Source organism: Hipposideros armiger, unplaced genomic scaffold (genome assembly GCF_001890085.2).
Source record: "Hipposideros armiger isolate ML-2016 unplaced genomic scaffold, ASM189008v1 scaffold_248, whole genome shotgun sequence".
NCBI classification, from domain to species: domain Eukaryota; kingdom Metazoa; phylum Chordata; class Mammalia; order Chiroptera; family Hipposideridae; genus Hipposideros; species Hipposideros armiger.
Window position 1 is genome coordinate 1,675,037 of NW_017731598.1, and position 15,848 is coordinate 1,690,884.

The 15,848-nt window shown below is 51.5% G+C and overlaps 1 protein-coding gene across 1 annotated transcript in view; it reads left to right on the forward strand.

The window, feature by feature from the left end:
• The window catches only part of KCNK12 (potassium two pore domain channel subfamily K member 12), a 52,861-nt gene extending 46,002 nt beyond the window's left edge, over positions 1 to 6,859 (forward strand). Inside the window, exon 2 of the mRNA XM_019655842.1 lies at positions 1,546 to 6,859. Coding sequence (XP_019511387.1) covers positions 1,546 to 2,447 — 902 coding nt within the window. The 3' untranslated portion in view covers positions 2,448 to 6,859. The remainder of the gene's footprint in view (positions 1 to 1,545) is intronic.
• Positions 6,860 to 15,848: the final 8,989 nt, after the last annotated feature.

A 15,848-nucleotide genomic window follows, 5' to 3' on the forward strand; every position in this document is an offset into this window, starting at 1 on the left:
TTATTATTATTTTTTTAACGAATTCAAGAGCTTGAATTTGGCTTCAAAGTGTAGCAAAATCCCTCTATCAAATTCCTGGTTACACTGCTAGTTTGGCTTTTCATTCTCTGGTGGACAAAGTCTGAATATAGGGATATATTCCATCTTCCTCAACATGGATGTCAGCATAAGATTTTCTCCTAACTTGAGTCATCAGGCATAAGATCAAGACCATGGTCAGGCAAGTGAGCGTTTCCTCCAGGGAATCTAAAGAATGGTTAGCACACCGGTTTAAGGAATTACTCCGAAAAAATATTTTCTCTGACCCTTTTAAGGAAATAGTAAGCCAAAGGAGACAAAACTCTACTCCCCTGCCTCCCAAGGGCTGGCCCCACCCCACTAGCTGCACAGAGGTAGCCCTCTTGATGTTGATTATGAATTAAACAGGGATGCCCCTGACCTTTTGCTGCAGAGGTGTTGAAAGGTGTCATGGTGTTGCTCAGACAGATGATCAATTTTCAGCTCAGACTCCGAGCAGCAGTGATTCTTCCTACCAAGATATTAAACCTCCTCCCATAACCAGAGTCAGGCAACCGTTGAGTCCCACAGACACTAAAGCCAGCGGCAGGTTGAGCTCAGTCTGGAGGGACAGAGCTGCCACCTGTGCTGCCCTGGATGGAATGGGCTGAGCACACTAGTGGGAAGCCATGCAGTATGCAAAAAATCAATTCATAAACAATCTCCCTTAAAGACTGGCATTGAACAAGTGGGTAAGTTAAGACTTAATTCTAAGAATTCAAAGCAATAAGCAGCTGCCCAGGCACAGAGCAGACCTCCCAGGACAAAAGTGACCCCAGACACATGCAGCACAGGACCCTGCTGAGCCAAAACCTTTCCCTTGACCACAAATGTGAGCAAAGGTGATGGTGGTCTCTGGGTAAGAAGGAGCAACACCCAGTGGCACAGCCACATTCACTCTGAAGGTTGTGGACTCATTCCCAAACAACCCTTTTGTCAGTTTCATAAACCACTTTTCAGAGACCATCAAATATAGCTACCTGGACTGAACACACTCTGCCTGATCCCCAAAATTCCATATAAGATGAAGCCTTTATGGAATTCTATCCTAACAAGGCCCAGGTGTGCCAATGGTTACATTACAAAACTGATTTGAGGGGTGGGAGAGGAGGTGATGCTTGCTTTGTAGGTATCTCAGTGTTTTTGCGCTTGTGCAGCAGTTTCTGTTTTGTGTGCCCTGATGGGTCCTTCCTAGCACCTGTGCAGCGGTTTGTTTTGTGTGCCCTGATGGGTCGGTCCTTCCTAGTGACTATTTTGCCCCACCCAACAGGAGAGGCCATGAGTTCCCCATCAGTTTGCCGGCTGCCAAGATCAGAAACAATGTCAAGTGCCACCAGGGAGAGAAATGTCTAAGTACTGTTTCCCCTACACTTGAGTGATGCCACTCAAGCTAGGAGCCATGTCATCACCTGCATACGCACAGCGACCGGCCCAGTAGGGAACTCCTGCCCAGCCAGGACCTCGCTGACCCTTGTCCTATCTCTACAGGTTTTGGCATGACCACCCCCGCCACGGTGGGTGGGAAGGCCTTCCTCATCGCCTACGGGCTGTTTGGCTGCGCCGGGACCATCCTGTTCTTCAACCTCTTCCTGGAGCGCATCATCTCGCTGCTGGCTTTCATCATGCGCACCTGCCGGGAGCGCCAGCTGCGCCGCAGTGGCCTGCTGCCCACCAGCTTCCGCCGGGGCTCAGCGCTCTCGGAGGCAGACTGCCTGGCGGGCTGGAAGCCCTCGGTGTACCACGTGCTGCTGATCCTGGGCCTGTTCGCCGTGTTGCTCTCGTGCTGCGCCTCGGCCATGTACACCAGCGTGGAGGGCTGGGACTACGTGGACTCGCTCTACTTCTGCTTTGTCACCTTCAGCACCATCGGCTTTGGGGACCTGGTGAGCAGCCAGCACGCCGCCTACCGGAACCAGGGGCTCTACCGCCTGGGCAACTTTCTCTTCATCCTGCTCGGCGTGTGCTGCATCTACTCACTCTTCAACGTCATCTCCATCCTCATCAAGCAGGTGCTCAACTGGATGCTGCGCAAGCTGAGCTGCCGCTGCTGTGCGCGCTGCTGCCCGGCGCCCGGCGCGCCCCTGGCGCGGCGCAACGCCATCACCCCGGGCTCCCGGCTGCGCCGCCGCCTGGCCGCCCTCGGCGCCGACCCCATGGCTGGCGACAGCGACGCCGAGGGCCGCCGCCTGTCGGGCGAGCTCATCTCCATGCGAGACCTTACGGCTTCCAACAAGGTGTCGCTGGCGCTGCTGCAAAAGCAGCTATCCGAGACGGCGAACGGCTACCCGCGCAGCGTGTGCATCAACACGCGCCAGAACGGCTTCTCGGGCGGCGTGGGTGCGCTGGGCATCATGAACAACCGCCTGGCCGAGACCAGCGCCTCCAGGTAGACCACCTGCCCACCTGCCCGCCCCACCGCGCCAAGGACCCTCGCCAGGCTGGCGTGCCACCGGGCGTGGCTTGCTTTCCTTATCTCAGACGCTGGCGCTTTCTTAATCTTTATCCAATAAAATGAAACAAAACCAAAAAAAAATTTTTTTTAAAGAAATACTATTTGGCCAGGCCTGATATTATCAAGAGCAGGTTTGGGGGAGAGCCTGCTTCCCTTATGGGTCCCCTCTTGGAGAACCGTGGCTCCCAGCAGACTCTCCAAGGAGAGGAAAAGTGGCACCCCAGACCCTCACCCAGTGCATGCCGCAGTGAGGAGAGTGCCAGCCCTGGGTTTTGCAGACTGGCATTAAACCTGGCCCCCATGTACATAAGCAGCCGGCAACCCCAAAACATATGGTGCAACTTTTCATGGCTCTGAATTACCTCCGCAGCATTTAGAATCCTGATCCAACCTAGCAGATTCCTTCTGGTCGTCAGAAGTGATATAGTCACAGTTTTGACAGGTGGGGGTGGGGAGGGCCATCTGTTACCTCCTGATGTGTATATATAGAACAGCCGCTACACACACAGAACGCTGTAGTATTATGCAATGAGATGAAACAGCACCAACTTGCAGAATGTGGCGTTTCCCAGAGATTTAGAAATTGCCTTGGTAAGGGGCTTAGCTGGCCTTTCTCAGCCTGTAGTTAGTCCACTTAGCACAGCACACAGGGCTGCCACTTCTAATGAGGGAAACCCAGGGTGGCCTGCAGGGAGGGGAGCGCTGGGCTGGAGAAGCCCTGTTCTGCTTCAGCTGTCTGACCTCACAGGCTCCAGAGGCACCTCTGAATCCCCTAACTCTCCTTTCTTTCACCAGCATCACCCACCAGAATGCTTTTCCTCATTAACCAGAAATATCTGAACCTTCTCAGACAAGATTTTGCTTTGTTAATGTGGATTTTTTTTTCTTCACTCCTGTCAGTTCAATGTATTCCCGTTTTAGAGATCCTGAGGGTACAGAGAGCAGCCCCCAGCCCCCCTGAATCAGAGCTGTGCCAACTGCACCCTTGGAGCACCAGGGCCAGCAGCACCAGAAACCCAAAGCAGCCATCCTACAAATATCAGAGAATTGGGCTCCAGATGTTTTGGGGGCACACCCCATTCTAAACCCTGTTTGGCCCCCACTGATAATCAAGTGAGTTTGTTTCCTCCATGCACAGTCTGTATTAGGGGTGGAAAAGGCAGGAGGGAGGGAGCTAGCTGGTGGAACAGGGGGATGGAAGCAATTTTAGGATTCAAGTTTTGTTCTGTGATCCTCAGGCTGAGGGTCAATTTCTCCCAGGGTCACCCTCTGCCACATAGCGGTCACTGACCTGGAGGAAGACCAGACGCCCATCCTTTCAGCCCATTTCCTCATCTGAAAAGATGACTATCCCAAGGACAAATGCCAGAGTCTAGTCAGGCGCACTGTGACCCACCAATATATACAGCTTCTGACGGGGAGTCTTAGAAAAGCACCTGACGCCTCATACCGTCTGCCTGAGAGGCATCAAAAGCCGTGAAATCTCGCTCCCTGGCAGTGAGGGAAGCATACGTGCCTGGAAACACACACACACACACACACACACACGCACGCACGCACGCACGCACGCACGCACACACGCACGCAGCATTAAGAGTCATGCTTGAATGTCACCTCCTCTTTCCCCTTCTAGTTCATGGCAGGAAGGAAAAAATGAGTTGGGAGCTGAGTGACTCTCCAGCTACTTTGGGTAATTTCTAATTTGAGTTGGGATTGGTTTTTAAACACAGGCCCTAATCTGGGGGTAAAGCTAGTGAGGCGGAGTGGCCAGGAGAGAGGTCAGTGTTACTGGATCCTGAAGGGTAGGCTTCCAAAGAGCCACACTTCTGGGATCTGCTGAGACTGTCAGTCAGGCCAGCTCATGAGCAACCCCACCAAGTGCCTGAAGGGACTGTGTGCTCAGAGAGGCACATGTTCTCTAGGGCAGGGCCCTCTCACAGAGTGTCAGATTTATCCCTTTAAAAGAAGGAAAGATTAAAAGGCATCCAATTAGAAGTGTCACCTAGACAACGAGAAATAACTTGGGGATCTGAGCCATCCAGGGAGGAAGTAGAGATCCCCATGATAGTCTAGATAGGCACCTAGACTGTGAGGACTTAATGGGAGGCAAAATAGCAGCCAACCTAGAGGAAGTGTGCCCCAGGAACAGCACAGGAGGCTTAAGACCCAGCCATCGAGGCTCCTTGAGCTAGACAGGCCAAAGAGGTTTCTAGGTGACCCTATTGACCAGCACATGGGACTGCACAGAATTCTATCCCCAGAGGAGGGAACAGGACCTGCCTCCAGAGACAGGCACCTCAATACCTTCTTTGGCAGTCTTCTCTGTCAGCAGTGCTTCCTAAAGTCTATCCTAAATCACTCATGCTGCAGCCTTAGCTATTGTGACTTCTTTTCCTATGCTTTGCTTTTGGAAGAAGGTAATTGTGGGCAGCTTGGGCAAGCTTTTGAAAGAATCACAGGCATAGTTTGAAGGAACAGGGAAGGACCCTTTCCTCTCACCAACCTCCCAGAGACACACCAGTCCTCCAGTGTACAATGGTAGCTCAAGATCCAGTGGCACGTGTGTATTTTTGCCTATGTTCCCCTGGTTCCCTCCCCCCATCTTAGTACATCATCGTCCTTCAGCTCAAGACAAAGGGAGGGCTCAGTGCCCCAGATGTCAGGGATGCTCCCTGGGAAAAGCCGGGCTCCCAAGGTCAGGGGATTAATGGAGGCTAGACCCACACCTAAAGGGTTAATTTGACACCCTGTTTGAGGGCAGGCATTGAGAACCAGAACTCTTTGACAAGCAGCGATGGGGTCCTCCCATCATTTCAGAAACAGTGACATTGATAGGGACCCCTTTCTTTGGTGCAGGTTCTTCAAAACCTCAGGCTAAGGACTCCATTCTCTTAGATGCTGTGGCCTCTCCCATCACATGGGGGTCTCCAGCTTGACCCACAGCTGTCTGCTCACTGCAGTCTACCACTCTCCCATGATCCAGGAGTCCCTTGCTAACCTTAGACCCACACTCACCCCTACAATGCTGGGGCTGTGGGGCAAAGATGGCATGGGCTCTTAAAAAGCCCTGGCTACCCGGCTGTGGCCACGCAGAGGCCAGGGTCTTGGTGAATAGTCAGACCTTCTCAGCTGAGCAGGCAGGTAAAGAACCCACCTATAGGGTCCTTGCTAGCTAATAAGTCCTGGTGGTCAGGCCCCTATGTTCTCTGACTATAGCAGAGCCTCCCCGTCTGATGAAGGAGTCAGAAGACTCAGTCTTAGGCCCTCAGCCTATGGAAAATGCCTGACAGTCCTGGGCATTTGCCCATGAGCATCACGCATCACAGCATCACACACACACACACACACACACACACACACACACACACACACACACACACCAGCCTTACAAAGAGCGATCAGCCCCTTTCCTCAAGGAAAAAATCCTTGTCTGGGCCACTGTAAGAAGAAAGATTTCTCATTTTTAACTCCCTGGAGATCTACTAGAGCCTGGAAAATTCCTCTCTGCTTTGGAGGAGTTTCATGTACACTTTGCATGAATTTGTGTTATACACAGAAGCCAGCATCCTCACCCAAGCCAAGCCCTGGCAAATAGCTGCTAAATTTACCCAGGCTCCTGCATCCCTCCATCAGGCCTCCTAGCAGATGCCCTCTTCCTGAGTGCTTTGGTGGGGAAGGGTGACTGAGCCCTCATGGCCAAAGGAGACGCTTCTGGGGAACCAAGGCAGATGGCAGCCCACAGAAGGGGAGACCACAAGAGCTGTGGGCCAGGTGGTTCCATCTTACTGTAACTTTTTACATTCTTAATAAACGAAAAGCACAATTCCACATGCACACTGTCTGGAAAGTATATCCAGACAGACTGCTTAGGGCACTTCTGAGTCCAGAAGAGGCGCTGGGGCGTCTTTGCAGCAATGGTTGTTGTATAACACGCTTGCTGGATTCTGCGGGGTGGGAAGGAGTGGAGGGGCTGCTGAAAGCATTCCAGACCACAAGACAGCTCAGCACGGACTCCCGGCCTGGACTCTTGCCCCTGGAGCAGCTCTGGCACCTTCAGGCACGTGCAGCCCCACGCCCAGCCAGTCTCATTATGCGTTGAGAAGCAATGAGATCTCTGCACTAACCTGGCCCCAACCCCCCTTCCTCTTTCTTCTAGCCTCTTCTCCTTCCCCTGGCTTTACACATCATTTTCTATGCTACATGTTCTCTCAGGAGGGGTGGGTAGAGCATGCGGGGCAGGCCAGCAGGGTTTCTTAAACAATACATTTATTTTTCTGAGCAGCACTCCAAGAAAGGACTTGAAGGGTGTTTAAATTAACGATGAATAAAATGCAGCCTGCCGCCCTTTGAGCTGTTTGCTTTCTGTCTGTCAGAGCCGCCTGCCTCCCCATCTCCTTGCTCTTACCTCCTCTAAGGGGGCCCCAGGAGACTTCAGCCTCAAGCATCAGACCTGGGTGGCGACTCCCCAAAGGAGTTACTCTGCATAACAAGGTTGACATCCATCTGAGCCAGGAGTACGATGGACCGCCCAGGCAGCTTGGCCCGGATTGGGCCACGGCCAGTTCCTGATAGCCAGGGCCAGAAAGAAGACAATGGCACAGAGGCAGCTGGCCCTGGGGGAGTCAGGAGATGGGTCTCAACGTTCGCTGTGATTTCTCCAACATTGTGCACTAGGCTCTCCAAAGGGAGCTTTAAAGATACTGATGCCCAGGCTCCACCTCCCTTCTCCTCCACCCTCCCATCCAAGAGATTGTGATTTCAATGGTCTCAGGAGGAGTGTAGACAAGCACTGGGATTCCTTGGAAGCTGCCGAGGTGATTCTAATGGGCAACAGGGACTTGAGCCTGCACTCTAACCACAAAGCATTCACATTGTGATGTGGAAAGAGCATCCATGTAGAAGCTAGGAGGTCTGAATCTCCTAGTCCTGCACCTAGCAGTCACTCAGATCCCCAATTTCCCCATTTCTAAAATGATATGGTCCCCTCCACCTCCCAGGAGTCTTATGAAATGTAAATGAGGGCGCGTTGGTTACAGTTAGTTTGGGACTCCAGCTCTGAGCAGCAGGGCCCTAGTTAGGGCCAGTGATGCTGCGCCCTCTACAGCTAAGATGTTGAACAACAGCTCCACCTGGAGCTGGGCTGCCGTGAGTCACCTGCGACGGCGTAGGCTGCAGCAAAGCTGCAGTAGGCTGCTGTGAGCTATCGTGAGTGCTGCCGTGAGTGGCTGGCAGCCGGCGTGAACTGCCAAGAGCCACCCATGAGCAGCCGTCCAATGGCCGGCAGCAGATCTGCCTCACCTGGGAAGAGCGCAATGATAATACAAATATGGGCTAGTGAAGTGATGCCCTCCACAACTAGACTGAAGAATAAAAGGACAGCAACTTGTCTGTTCCCCTTCCCGATTCCCCTACGCTGTTCCCCTCCTCCAATTCCCCAATAAAATCTTTAAAAAAAAAAAAAGTAAATGAGAGGCTGGAAACTCTGAAAAGTATAAAATGCTCCATAAATGCAAAGTGTCACCATTATAAGAGGCATATCATGATAGTAAGGGACCAGGTATCCCCTATTGCTTCTGCAGGGGACCATTTCTATGCTGCTAGCTGGGGAAGAAGGCTCCATCCAGATGACTGCTTCTGCCCAGGAGGCTTTTGCAAACCTCTTATTTTTTTGACACCACCTTAATCACCATCATAATAGTGTAAGCTCTACTGAGACTCTTTCTCCCCTTCACAGCCCGCTCCTCAGGTCATCCTTTTCCTTCAGGTTGCCCTAAAGATCAGAAGTAATTGGCAGGTCACTCAAGTCCTCACCCTATCCACCTCAATCTGCAAAAATCACCCAACAAGCTTCATTCAACTTGCGATGACATGCGGTATACTAATATTTTCTAGTCTGGTCTTTTGGTCTTTTCAATGCTGGTCAAAGCTACGAAATTGATTTCATGATCTGCCTATGAATCACCCCCAGCAGTTGGAAAAACACGAGCCTACAGTGTTTCTAAAAAGAAACCTTCCTTTTACGCTGCTTCCAGCTACTACCCATCAGCTCACAGTGGCAGTGGAGGCATCAGGGCTCTGGTCACCCATCAGCCCTCCCTTCTCTGTGGGTCTCCTGCCCCAGCTGCGTAATCAGCTCAGGCAGGTGTTTCAGCTGCACAAAGTGGTTCTTACCTTCCTTTCAAGTTCTATGGCCTGTGATTCCTATGACATTTTAGACTCCCAGCCAGCATCCCTGGATGGCCTGCCAACCCTCTCTTTTCCATGATCAGTTACCTTTCTGTGAATATATGAGTTTTCCTAACAAGAAGATAAGAAAAAGGAACTTACATATATCAGTCAGGCCCTTGGGCAAAGAGATTTGCATATTTATCTCACTATCCTCTACCAACCCTAGGAATTTGGTACTTGCCCTCCATTCCGTACTAGGTCAGGGAAGTTAAGTAACTTTAGTTTGGGACCAGCCCACCCCCAGTGTTAGGAGCTGGAGAGACAAGGGTGAGAAAGACAGCACAGCCCTGGCCTGACCTCCAGGCTCGTGAGAGGCCGACAGGAGACAAGGCCCCCAGTATGGCAGGATGAGGGCTCTGTGTCACAGGGCAGTGTGTGCTGCCAGGGGCAGCCAGGGGCAGCCAGCCACCCTGCCTGGGCAGTCAGGGAAGGCTCTCAGAGGCAGGCTGCCCAAGCTGAGCCCAAGAGGGAGCCTCAGTGAGCCTGCTGATGGGGGCGGGAAGTGTCCAGGCAGGAGGAACAGGATATGAGAAGATCAGAGAGGGAACTGCATTGCAGTTCCACAAGACTGGAGCCTGCAGAGTACTTTTTTGACTATAAGAACTGGAGTCTGGGCCAAGAAAATTACAGTCCTGGCCTTTTCCTACCCCATTCTGAGGGAAACATTCACAGAAGGGATGTTGGTGGAATCTCTAAAGAAAGGCTTAACCATAAGGCAACAAACGCTCGGTAATGAGAGCTCACTTCTGTTCACTTCTGGCTGACTGTGAGCAGATCTCTTCCCTTCACTAAGGCTCCTTTTTCACGTCAGCAAAATGAGCGGATGTCCTTTCTGCTCTGTCACTCTGAGGCTCGGGCGGAAGGGGAGGAGAACTGTAAGAGTTCCATGGGGATTCCTATCAAGAACCACCCTTAGCAAACACCTGCCAAGCACCTGACCCAACGTGAACAATTTGTGCCCAGTTCTTTTCCCATGGACTGGGCTGAGCAGGACCACCACCTGGATGCAGGATGGAAGGGTAATTGTCCTCCTGAGGACTGGTCAGCTTCCTGCTGAAAGCTGTAGCTTCGACACACATACCCAACCCTGCAGGAATCTTGGTGAGCTCCAGATCTCTGCTTTTATTCATCTCCACTTCCTCTAGGATAACTAAAGTCCATTTTCTAGAGCTGTGCTATCCAATGCAGTAGCCACTGGCCATGCACAACTATTTAATTTTAAATGAATTCAAATTAAATTAAAAATGTAGCTCTTCACTTGCACTAACCACACTTCAAGTGCTCAAGAGCCACATGTGGCTAAGGGCTACCATATTGACAGCACAGACACAGAACATTTCTGTCATTGCAGCAAGGTCTCTTACATGGTGCTGCTCTAGAGAGATCTCTGGGACCAGAAAGCTTGAACTCCGGGGCAACCCTAGGATTGGTGGGGGTGGCGTGGCAGGAAAGGAAGCCCTTCTCTCACCACTGAGCACCACCGTGGTCTTCTCATCCTCCAGTGGGCTTTCTCCCTTTTCCTCTATGGAAACCCCCCAGCTGCTGCTCACCATGAGGCACCCATCCCTCTTCCACCCCCAGGGCCTCCCTTAAGACTTTAAACCAGTGTGGGTAACATCCATGCTCTGTTGGCGTCTCCCTGTTAAGGAGGAGACTCTCTCACCAAGGCCACTGCAGATGTTGAGGTTATGGATAGATTTCTTTGGGATACGTGTACCTACACACATGAGAGCCATTGCTTTAAATACATATATGCACGGGCACACAAACATTTATATTAAAAGCCTACTTCCAGGAAGTGCTGCAAGTAAGACATGGAGTAAAACTTTAGGGAGCTACTCCCTTCCGCTTAGGCATTCATTGTGGAATGTTCTGGCAGAGGGGGAAACAACAAAAAAGGAGCATCCAATTGACTCTGCAATGGAGATACATGAGGCCCAGCAAGGAGAAGGTCACACAGCTTCACTAGCTAATCTCCAGCAGAAGCCAGATCGCCTTCCTTCCAGCTCACAGCCCTGTCCAGCCCATTTGTTTGGTCTTGTGCTCATTCATTCAACGTACACATATGAGCACCTACTGTGTGCACGATCTGTGTGCTAGGCCCTATGGAGATTACAGTCAATAAGATGTGAATCTGGCCCTCTATGGTCTAGGAGCCAGGACATAGTGGCAGATGACCACAGAAGCAGGGACATCCAAGGCAGATACGGAAGCAGGCACATCAGAGAGGCTGCTTCAGGGCTGAGCCCCACACCCAGCACTGAGTGGCTCTGTACTTCACCACAGCTCTACTCCTTTACCCCCACTTCCTCATCTACCTTCCATCTGGCAAAGAATAATACACATCCTTTGTTTATCAAAATCTCAGCAACCAGTTAACACCAGTTTATAGACCTCTTCTACCCATACTCCATCCTCTCTGCTTCTCCATCTAAAATTGTTCCCGATCAGGTTCATCAAGTTCTTGTCAGCCCGAGGTCACAGCACTCCTCTGCCATTAGTGTCTGCTACAGGACAGGAGAAGGAGGCCGCTGTGCAAAGGGTGGCGCCTGCCTGAGCCCAGCTGTGGTCCCCGAGCCCTGGCGCCTGCAGTTCTTCCTCCAAATCTGGAGCCTTCTCAGCGTTCCTCCCACCGGTGTGAGCCAGTCATCTCCCCCTTTGCCTATGAGCCAAGTTAGGTTAACTTGCAACTGAAAAAACGGGGGCTAACACTGTCCCTTTACCCAAAATAAACCCCTTCCTTGTTCTTTGAGTGCTGAATTATCTTTTACAGCAATAGCAACTTTCATGGGAACGTTTAATCATGGAATGCAGACATCCCTGGGAGAGAGTACAATGACGTAGTCACACTAAAGTGTAAAGGACTGACTGTGGAGCCTCTCCTGAGACCAGGTGCTGATGGGGTAAAGGAAGGAAAAGCTGTGGCTCCTGGCAAATAGAGATGGGAACCCTACTGATCAGACTCAGGCCACAGGAAAGGCCATTTGAGGGCCACGTGAATCAACCATGCTGACTTCTGGCTGTAGAGAACTGAAGCTGAATGTAAGCCCTAACACTCTTTCCCTTAAAAGACAAATTTCTAGCCATTACCTGATACATTTCTAACAAATGCTCCGTCTCCAGTGTTGACTTAATGTTTATGTGACAGGGTCTCTGTGCCGCACCCCCAGCTTCATATAATATTACCCAAGTACCCGGCATTCGCAGGAGTCTCTCAATCTGCCCCTTCCGTGTTCTGACTTCCCTAGGTTCTCCTCTGAGCACCCAGAGCACGAGGGTGGGAGGAAGATTTCTAGCAGCTAGAGAGACAGAGAGCATCTCTGTTCCAGAAACTTTGAACATTTGCCCCTCCGAGTCCTCCTATCCGCACCCCACCCTCCCTAAGAAGGGATTTCCATTTCCATTGGTTAGAATTCAAAATAATAAAAAGGGGGAAGAATATTATTCTGGCAATTTTATTCATTGTAAACAAGTTAATGAGAATAATGCAAAAGCACTAGAGGCAGAGCAAGCTTTTGGGCCCTGAGACGTCTTGGGGTGCAGCCTTCTCTAGATGTTGCAACCCCCCTCAGCCCCTTTCCCTGAAGGCATCAAGGCGCCCTTTTGCCTCCCACTGCGTCATGTGCAGGGAGCACCCCGTCCTCTCCACACCATGACTTTGGGGGCTGCACGCGGACACCAGGCGGTGCTCAGGCCCAGCTGCTTCACCACCGATGCGATTTAGGAGCTTCACTCCTGCTGCAGAAACTACAGGCAGATTCGCCACCAGGTCCCAGGCCTTCTTAGAGGCAGTGGTAAAACAAGCCATCCGACCACAGGAGGAGCAAGCGGAGCACCGCCGGCCTTTGGTTCCCTGCTCCGGCTCACCTGCTGCCCTCTGGGGCCGCTGCCTAGAGCCACACAGGGGAGTGGTCTGTGGACGAGACCCAGATTCCAGCCTGGGTTGGCCACTCTCTCCTGGAAGGCAGATGCCTGCACAGGCCACCCTACACCATGGTTTACTGTGACCCTCCTACATCACAGATGAGGAGTCTGGAAGGAGAAGAGAAGCAACTTGCTCCAGCCTCCTGCTTATAGGCTTGAAGCAGAATGGCCGGCACTTCTGACAGACAGCCTCTGCTTTTTCCACCACACCGGCCATAGCTAGGAGAACGTGGCCTTGACTCTTAACCCCAAGGGGATGCTATACTCCGCTGCTTGTGGGGTCCCTTTCTTTTAACATTTCCTTTCCATTACTCACTCCAAGGCCTTCAAGGTCTAACCCCAGGTGACCCCAGCCCACCTGGCTCCCAAACCCCTCTGCCCAGTGTCACACCCAAAAGTGCTTCTCCCCACAGGACTCCAAGGTTCAGTGCAAGTGCATTAAGTGTTTGCAACCTCACAGAGTTTCCTCTCTACGTTGACAACTTCCTGCTGGAGGGGTGGGGACAATCTCTTTCTTCCATCTTGGGGACATGTTCCGGGCACCAAGCACCTACTCCAAAGGCCACAAGGACCCCTGAGAGTCCCTGTACGAATAGATGCCAGTGCTGCCTGGGGCTGCCAGTGTCGACAGGTAAGCAAATGAGCCCCGACAGGGGTACAGGTAAGACAGGGTTATAGTAATCCATGCCCAAAAGATGACATGTATGAAATAATAATGTCTATTATTGAGGGCTTTATGAATAGAAATGAGGATTACTATTCTTTTCGCTGACAGAAACATTTTTCTCCACAATATGATTTGAAGTGTAAATAACGAGAGAGAAAGGAGATATTGTGGTTTCCACTTCCATGTAAATAAATGACTGATAACAGAACCCTACAGAGGGCTGTTTATGGCAAAATTAAAAGCAGAAAAAACAGGCCTCACTGGCATCTCAAGGGGGTGGGGAGAGGAGTGGGGCAGGCACGAGGCTAAGCAGCTTCCCTGTTTGTCAGACGCTCAGAAGAGGACAGAGCAGTCATGGCAGCTTGTTCCATCAGGGGTGGGCCTGCTGAGGGAGCCTCGATCCCCAAGTCACCAAGACAGGGCTTCTGGGAGGGGCAGGCTAACAGCCAGGGTGGGGATAGGCGCTGGAACCAGGACACCCCAGCAGGGCAGGCCATGGTCACTGGGGGCCGTCACACCAAGGATTCCGTCTCCAGAATTGAATCCACGGTTGGGGCTCCCAAACCCCTGTGCCCTTTGGCTCCTTGCCCTGTCTCCTCTGACGGTGACATCAACTTGAGGCCAGGCCTGGCAAATACTGTTCCTGGGCAGCCCCCAGCTCCCACAATGAGGCCTCATCTCTCCTCCTCTGAGGCCTGCCCGTTCAGGGGACACCTCTCTCAGCTTTTACACTCTGGAGTAAGCACTGAGGAAGGTCGAGTCTGCTGCCTGTGGGGAAGGCCGGGCTGGGGGACACGGGAGCGGGGAAGGGCTGAGATAGGCAGGGCCGGCTGGTCTGGGCCTGGGCCCCACCTGTCCCAGCACACAGCCGTCTAGGACAGGTCTGTTGAGAGCATGGCCACACCTGTCCTCACACTCCTCTCTAACCAAGGAGGGGTACAGTTTTCGGAGACGGACACTTGAGTTCCCCAGGCCTGGGGGAGGCCAGCTCCTCCCTCAGTCCCTACTGCAGACCTTCAGTCATGCCCGAGCCCACTTCGCTTTAAGCCACTTTAATCCAGCATCAACATACTTTCTGAGTAAACAACATCATAAAAATCAACTTTCGGGGCCGGCCGAGTGGCGCGATGGTTAAGAACTCGCTTGGGATGCCAGAGGGCCCCGGTTTGGATCCCACATATGAGGGCCAGTGACACTGCCCTCCACAGCTAAGATGCTGAACAACAGCTCAACCTGGAGCTGGGCTGCCGTGAGTCGCCGGCGACGGCGTAGGCTGCACTCCCTGTGGCAGTGGGTTGCCATGGGCTACCGTATGTAGCCAGCAGCCAGCGTGAGCGGCCAGCAGCTGCAGTTAGTGGCCGTCCAGAAGCCGGCGACTGATCTGCCTCGCCAGAGAAGAGCACAATGATGGTGCCAACTTGGGCCAGTGAAGCAACGTCCTCCACAACTAGATTGAAGAACAAAACGACAGCAACTTGTCTGTTCCCCTTCCCCCAATTCCCCAGCACTGTTCCCATCCCCCCAATTCCCCAATAAAAAATCTTTAAAAAAAAAATCAACTTTCGGCGTCTACTTGTTGCCAGGTTGACTTATAGAGTGTGGCAGGTTTTCCACTCAGGCTGACCTAGATGAGCGTCCCTTTACGCAAATTCTTTAACCTCTCCGAGCATCAGTTTCAACATCTTGAAATGGGAAAGCAAACCTACCTTACTTACTGCGTTGACGTGAGGATTAACTGAAATGATGGTTATAAAGTGCCACAGTGTCTACCGCTGATGTTCAGTGAGTATGAGTCCCTCTTCTTCCCTCCCCTCATCAATCCACAAGTTCTACTTTTCCTGTGCCAACCTGACTACCAGGGGCCATCCATCCAACCATCTACCTATCCATTCATCTAGCCATCTAGCCATCCATCCATGTATTTACATTACATCGTATTATATCATTTATTCAGCACCTTCTATGTACAAGCTGCTGCAAGTCCACAGACATAGACAGAGAAACACACAATCTAGAAGCAAAAATTGAATATTAATACTGGGATATAAATAACTTGGCAGAAAGCAAAAAGTGTCATGAGGGAGGTACAGGGAAAGCGTTGGGAGATTAAATGCTCCCAGGCCTCCCTTCAAGCTCCAACAGAAGAAAATTGTCAGGATTACTTTTTATTGGATAAAACGTTTTTCTCAAATATTGACAACCAAGACTGTTTTTTTCCTTTGACACAAGGAAGAAGCCTCAGATTCTAATTATCCTAACCTGGGCAACGGCTTTGTCTCACCTTTCATTTTACAGTGTTCAGCTCTTAGTTGCTCCACTGAGGACCATGTACAGAGGCCAGTTTCCTTCCAAGATTTTAATTGGACCATCCATGAGGGATTTTGAAGCCAACAGAATGAGCTAAATGAAGAGATGATGGATACATTAAAGACAGCTGCCTCAGGCAAGACATTCCCATACAACAGTGTGCAGGTGAGTCAGTGAAACACAGGCTTTGCAGTGTCAGCACCAACCTCCAGC